The following is a 7,500-nucleotide window of genomic DNA, read 5'->3' as shown; positions in this document are numbered from 1 at the left end:
GCAGCAGCAGCAGCAGCAAAAGCAGCAGCAATTCAATTAGGATATTTTAATAAGATAATAGGTAAATTCAGGTGTACGTACACCTCAACTAGGTGACACCCGCAGCGCGAAGCGACTTCTTGTCGGCAGCAGAGGCCGCTCCTAACCTAAACCCTAAACCCTAAACCCTAAACCCTAAACCCTAAACCCTTAGTATATAATATTATCCCTTAAATAGACAAAGAGTTACCAAGAAGAATAAAGGAAGAAATAGACAAAGACAGCGGTGTCTTTAGAAAAAAAAAAAAAAAAAAATAAAATAAATAAAGACAAGGAAGGATGAGGTGTATATACACCGCAAAAAAAAAGACAAAATATAAATAAATAAAAAGAATAAATAAACAAAAAAAAGAAATAAAGACACAAATATAAGAAAGGCATCAATAGGACAATTCTATATAATATATTATATATAGTGTATATAATATATATATAACTAAATATGTATATATATAAATAACTATATATAAATAGTTATTTATTTATTTATATTTAGTTATATATATTATATATAGTTATTTATTTATTAATAGCTAGTTATATATAGATAGTATACATAATACATAATACTAATTCTATTTAGTTATATATATACATAAGACTATATATAGAAAAAAAGAGAGAAAAAAAGAAATAAATCAATAAATAAAGAAATAATTATCTATTTATAGCTATTAAATAAAATATAGAGAAAAATATTTCTTTTAATGCATTTGCGGTGTATGTGCACCTCAGAGGTGCCTATACACCGCAAAAAATAATGAATAAAGAACCAATTAAACCCTAAACCCTAAACCCTAAATAATAATTTAAAATAAATAAATAATTAAAAGAAACAATTAAAGTGTCTTTTTGTCTTTTTATTATTGTCAGAGCTGCGCATACACCCCAATTTATTGGGGTGTATGCATGCAAAATACGCATGCATGCATGCATGCATGCATGCATGCACAAATGTTTAGTCAATAAGACAACATATGCATGCTGCTGTTGCTGCGAGAGCGGGAGCAGCCTCAGGAGCTGCAGCAGGTGCAGCAGCAGCAGCAGCACTTGCTGCTGCTGCTGCAGCAGCAGCAGCAAATAAATTTGGGGTGTCTAGACAGGTGTTATATTAAGGGTAATGTCTTTGTACCTGCTCTATGATAGTAAGAATGTTATCTACACGAGGATCTTTATCCCCCACCTGCAACACAAACCCTAAACCCTAAACCCTAAACCCTAAACCCTAAACCCTCATTATCCAGGTGTATGTACTATTTATTAATTCATAGGAACAACAGGAGCAAATACTAAACCCTTTATTGTTGCAGAGTATACATGAGTTATGCATACACCTGAATAGTGTGTATACACCTGAATAATAATAATAAATAAAATAAATAAATAAAATAAATAAAATAAATAAATAAAATAAATAAAATAAATAAATAAATAAAAAGAATTACCTCTTGTTTAAGTTTAATTAAATAAATAAAGTTAGCATATTTCCTCCCGATGTACATACACCGTAAAAAGAGGAATCTTTTCCTTAATGTTATTTCCTCATTTATATAATCCTCTATTAATATACGCATATAATAATATAATAACTGAATAAATATACACACATTAATGCATGCATGCATGCATGCATGCATGCATGCAGACAGGCAGGCAGGCAGGCAGGCAGGCAGGCGTGCATGCATGCATGAAGCAGCAATGCAGCAACAACAACTGGTTAGGGCAAATCTATGTAGGGTTTCATGGGATTAGGGTTTAGACATTATTAGGGTTTAGGGTTTAGGGTTTGCTTACCTCCTCTGCCTCAGTACCTGTTGGCATTGGCTCGCCATTTGCTTCTGCTGCTTCCCTCCTGAGACACAAAAAGTCTACCCTAAACCCTAATTAAACCCTAAACCCTAAACCCTAAACCCTAAACCCTAATTAAACCCTAGACTCTAAACCCTAATTAAGCTCTAAACCCTAAACCCTAAACCCTAAACCCTACGTACGCATTTGCGCATTCATCAATTGCTCCCCTGAGTACAGTCTCAATATACTCCAAGTAGCTCCACGAGTCTGCAGCCCACAACAGAAACCCTAAACCCTAAACCCTAAACCCTAAACCCTAGATGGCGTCCCTTAAAGCAGCCAGCAGCCCTACTACGACTACAACGGATCCAACACGCAGTCCTATTAGGGTTTAGGGTTTAGGGTTTACGGACCTCGTGCCTCTTGGTCTGCTGTACACAGGAGCTCCAAAACCCTTCCTCTCTTAAGTATGCCAGCCTTAAGGAAAGCATGAAGAGTTAATGCCGTCCTGCATACACATAAACCCTAAACCCTAAACCCTAAACCCTAAACCCTAAACCCTAATTGAACCCAAAAAACCCTAGCCCACTAAACGGAGCATTTATAAAACAGAAGATAAGGGTTTATGACAGAGAAGGGTTTAGGGTTTAGGGTTTACCTTTGTTGGGAGGTAGTCCAATACTTAAGTATAGCCTGCAGAACAGGCGGGTGTATATCGATCTCTTCCTGCTGCTGCTGCTGCTGCTGCTGCTGGTGTTGGTGTTCCTCCTCCTCCATCTGCTGCTCTCCCTCTCCCTGCTCCTGCTGCTGCTGCTGCTGCTGCTGCTGCTGCTGCTGCTGCTGCTGCTGCTGCTGTGTAGAATATAGAAGAAAAGTATATGAATAATTAAATAATACCCTATTTAGATGTGTTTGTGTTTTACTACCTAAAGAAAGAAGAGAAAAAACAAAAAGTTTTATTATTTCTTCTTGTGACCATTGGTCACCTGAGGTGTCTAGGCAGCAACGATCTAATGCAGCTACTGCAGCAGATACTACATCATTATCATCTCCTCCTCCTCCTCCTCCTCCTGCTGCTCCTGTTGCTGCTGCTCCTCCTGCTGCTGCTGCTGCTGATCCTTCTTCTCCTTCCCGTCCTGATAATAATGGTCGGTCTTCTTCTATACGTTCACCATCTCCTGCTGCTGCTGCTGCTGCTGCTCCTGCTGCTGCTCCTGCTGCTTCGGGGTCTTCAGCTGTATCCACAGCTACAGGAGCTTCAGATGAATCTTCTCCTCCTGCTGCTGCTGCTGCTGCTTCTGTTTCTGCTGCTGCTGCTGCTGCTGGCGCTCCGTCAGTGTCCATGGAGTCCTCTGTCCCTGAATATACCACACAACACCATACACAAACCCTACTAAACCCTAAACCCTAAACCCTAAACCCTAATAAGTGTTTGTGCGTATTGCAAGTTTAGGGTTTAGTAATTTATTTCTTTCTTACCTTTTCTTGTGTCTTCTTCCTCCTCATCTTTTTGCTGCTCCTTTTCCTGATCCTCTTGCTGCTGTTGTTGTTGTTGTTGCTGCTGCTGCTGCTGCTGTTTCTGCTGCAGTTGCTGCAGCAGCTGCTGCTCTAATGGACCCTTACTCTTATACCTCCCTGTTAATGCAACAAGGAGCCTATACACCCCAATTATATTTTCTTTCTTCTCTTCTTCCCCATTAAAAGAAAAGCGTAACATTTGTCTTAATAAAGAAAACTCAGCAATACCTACAGGAGAAGAGGGGGCCCCCTGGGGGCCCCCTGATATATCCCCTGATGAATCCCCTAATAGGGGGCCCCCCTCACCAGGGGCCCCCTCCTCTGTGGGGCCCCTACTACCAGCAGGGGCAGGGGTTAGACATAAATAAGGGTTTTGCGGTACTACTCTTGGGGGTAAGAGATTCTTTACACAACTAGGGATAGAAAGGGCCTATAAGGAAAAAAAAAAGGAGACAAAAAAAAAAAAGAAGGGAGACAATAAATAAAGGAGACAAAAAAAGAGAGGAAACAATGAATAAAGGAGACAAAAAAAGAAAGGAGACAATATATAAAGTAGACAGGAAGAAATAGGTAATAAAAATTATACCATAAACCCTAAACCCTAAAAAATCAAACCCTAAACCCTAAACCCTAAACCCTAAACCCTTTATTGTCTTACAAGTGCATCAGGATAATTAATTCGCATAGCTTTCTCTAAGGAAAGAGACAAAAATAATTTAATAGATGGAGGTATTTTGCCTATTCCTCCTAATTCCTCTAATAAATTACTTCCTCCTCCCCATACATTTAGCCAATAACCAAAGAAATCCGATAATGTCTGCATCCATATATATATATAAACCCTAAACCCTAAACCCTAAACCCTAAACCCTAAACCCTAAACCCTAAAACCCTAAACCCTAATATCGCAGAATATTCAATATCTAATATTATTGCATAATACATACATGGATCCCTGCCTCTCTCCCTCCCCTCCCTCCCTGCATGCATGAATATAAATAAATAAATAAATAAATAAATAAATGAATAGGAATAATTTACCATTAGGGTTTGATGATCAAAATCAAAAGAATGATTAAGTATACTTTTAATTAGGGTTTGTACAACAGGAAGAAGAGTGTTTTGTAGTTGGCATAGACGATGTAATAAACGTAAATAAATAAAATATGTATCTTTGTATTCTTTTATTAATAAACAAGAACGAGGTAATCGTAACATTTCGCTTAATACACACTGCAACAAATATTACACACACACAGCAGCAGCAGCAGCAGCAGCAGCAGCAGTAGCAGCAGTAGCAGCGGCAGTAGGGGAGGAGGAGGGGGAGAAGCAGCAGCAGGAATAGCAGCAACAGAAAGCAGAAAAAAAAAAAGAATAAATTGAATTCATAGGAAGGAATAAAGGGAAAGGAAAAGGGATATTGCAAATTGCATGCATGCAAATGCATGCATGCAATTTGGGGCTTTCTATACCTAAATTAGGGTTTAGGGTTTAGGGTTTAGGGTTTAGGGTTTACCTCGACTAGTACATATTCAAATTGGGGATGATCAACAGGAACACGAAGAAGTTGTTCAGCACAAAGAGAAATATTTGGCAAAAAATTCCTTATTGTTGTAAGAAAATGGTCCTCTAGTATCCTATAAAATAAACCCTAAACCCTAAACCCTAAACCCTAAACCCTAAACCCTAGGATTCCAAAAAATCGGAAACAGAGGAGTCTATGGAGTAAATATGCAAACCCTTAGTACCATGGTAAGTGCCACGCAACCCCCAAACCCTAATAAACACTAAACCCTAATAAACCCTAAATCCTAATAAACCCTAAACCCTAGTAAACCCTAAACCCTAAACCCTCGAGCTTACCACTGGTCGTGTGGAGGTAGAGGAACATTAACATGCTCAAGGGTTGCGGGTAATCTAAGGACAGTATCTAATGGAGGCATACGCAAGGAAGAGAGGTTTAGGGTTTGTATATCTATAGGCGGTAAATCTAATAAGGGGGGCCCCTCCCCTGTTGATGGGTACAGTAGGGGCCCCAAATCATTAGATTGATAGAAACGTAATGTTGAACGAGAATGCCACTCCGCCTAATACAGACACATAAACCCTAAACCCTAAACCCTAAACCCTAAACCCTAGGAACGGACGGACCGTCATAAACCCTAAACAATACTAAACCCTCAAACCCTAAATCAACAACTCCTCGGCTAAAACATCATCACTACCAACTCACAAACCCTAAACCCTTCTTCACCCCTCTCCCCGCAGCCCCCTAAACCCTAAACCCTAAACCCTAAACCCTAAACCGTAAACCCTAAATCCTTACGTCAATCATGGAGTCAATAGCATCTAACAGAGCCGCCAATCGATCAGTGGTGGTTAGTGTTGCTGTTTCTTTTGTATCTTGTGTATCTCCCTTATTATCTTGTGCCCCTTGTTGGCCTCCTTGTTGGCCCCCTTGGGGGCCCCCATGGGGGCCCCCAACCTCATTATTAGGGCCCCCTGATGCAAGGGGCCCCGTAAAGGGCTGAGTTGCTGCTAATAATAAAGATGTATTTTTATCAGGGTTTGTATTTGGACAATCTAATACCTCCACCAATGAGGCATGATGAGCCTCATACATTTTTATACTTAACCATGGTAACGAACTCTGAATATAAACCCTAAACCCTAAACCCTAAACCCTAAACCCTAAACCCTAAAATCCTAAAACCATAAAATAATAAATAATTAAATATAAATTGTAAACCCTAAACACTTGATTTTTAATCAACTGTTTGCTATGTAGTATGAAGGGGACGAGGGAACGGTAGATGTGTCTAAAGGAATTAGGGTTTACAAATTAGGGTTTAGGGTTTAGGGTTTAGGAATTACCATAGCTGTATGTGCTATATGCTCCGCGGTGGTTTGGGGAAGATCATTTGCTGCTTGCAACAAACTCTTCACAACCTCTATCACTGGACCCTGCACACAAACCCTAAACCCTAAACCCTAAACCCTAAACCCTAAACCCTAAACCCTAGACCCTAGATCCTAAAACCCAAACCCTAAACCCTAAACCCTAAAAAAGGAGTTACTCTGCTGCGTTTTCGCGAGGATATTTGTTCCCATCCAATTAGTGTTTACGTATGGATTAGGGTTTATGAGGATTAATTAGGGTTTAGGGTTTAGGGTTTAGATATACTTACAAGTTTGAGTACATTACTACTAGCAAGACCAAAGAAGAATCTTAATAATAATTTAGCATAAATTAAAAACCCTTTTTTTATAAACCCTAAACACTCATTAATTGATCTAAGCACTAAACCCTCAACAAAACCACGAAGACGATTCTTTCTATATAATAAACCTACGCATGCAGCGTACATACCTATAAAAAAAAAAGAAAAAAAAAGATATATAAATATTATTTATTTATTTATTTATTTATTTATTTATTTAGCTAACTAGTTGGATAGTTAATTAGGGAAAGAAAAAAGAAACCATCAACCCTCAAACCCTAATCGTAAACCCTAATCGTAAACCCTAAACCCTAAAACCCTAATCTTGAAACCCTAAACCCTAAACCCTAAACCCTAAACCCTAAACCCTGATATCGTACCCGTTTTGACGGGTAATTTAGCAGCACAAGAGACAATAAGATTAATTAATTCTTCCTCTAGATTAAAGGGTTTAGGGTTTTGTTTATTTTCTTCTTTTTTCTTTTTTTCTTGCGGTGTATCTGCACCATTTGCTGCTGCATCTGTATCTGCTGCTGCTGCTGCATCTGTTTCTATATCTTGCTGCTGCTGTTTTTCTGTATTATCCTCCCCATCAACATCTACTTCTGCATCTGTCCTTGCTGCTGCTGCTGCTGTTGCTGCTGTTGCTGCTGTTGCTGCTGCTGCTGCTGCTGCTGCTGCTTCCTCCTCTCTATTCTTAAGGATTATTTCTGCTATACTATGCGATAGATCTATTATCTGTGTAGGTATAAGACAAACATCATCACCAATTGTAATTATTCTTCTTTTTAGTCCTTCGTAGGCAGCAGCAGCAGCAGCAGCAGCAGAAGGAGGTCCTGCTGCTGCTGCTCCTCCTCCTGCTCCTCCTCCTCCTGCTGCACCACCACCACCACCTTCGTAACGCATATGCGGGGGTCCACCATACCCACTG

At 39.3% G+C, this 7,500-nt stretch overlaps 1 protein-coding gene across 1 annotated transcript; it reads right to left on the bottom strand.

The window, feature by feature from the left end:
- Positions 1 to 1,150: 1,150 nt before the first annotated feature.
- On the bottom strand, positions 1,151 to 7,475 carry EMWEY_00040530 (nuclear cap binding protein, putative; the record flags this gene model as incomplete). Its single annotated transcript, XM_013478777.1, has 13 exons — positions 1,151 to 1,222; positions 1,834 to 1,891; positions 2,031 to 2,097; positions 2,244 to 2,338; positions 2,489 to 2,682; positions 2,866 to 3,188; positions 3,310 to 3,778; positions 4,007 to 4,165; positions 4,865 to 4,985; positions 5,212 to 5,435; positions 5,675 to 5,998; positions 6,223 to 6,305; positions 6,950 to 7,475. 13 exons carry the CDS (start codon positions 7,473 to 7,475, stop codon positions 1,151 to 1,153), a joined length of 2,715 nt encoding a protein of 904 aa, XP_013334231.1.
- Between the last annotated feature and the right edge of the window lie 25 nt (positions 7,476 to 7,500).

This window comes from Eimeria maxima, genomic scaffold, assembly GCF_000499605.1.
Source record: "Eimeria maxima Weybridge genomic scaffold, Emw_scaff669, whole genome shotgun sequence".
NCBI classification, from domain to species: Eukaryota; Apicomplexa; class Conoidasida; order Eucoccidiorida; family Eimeriidae; genus Eimeria; species Eimeria maxima.
This window is presented reverse-complemented; position numbering and strand designations above follow the sequence as displayed.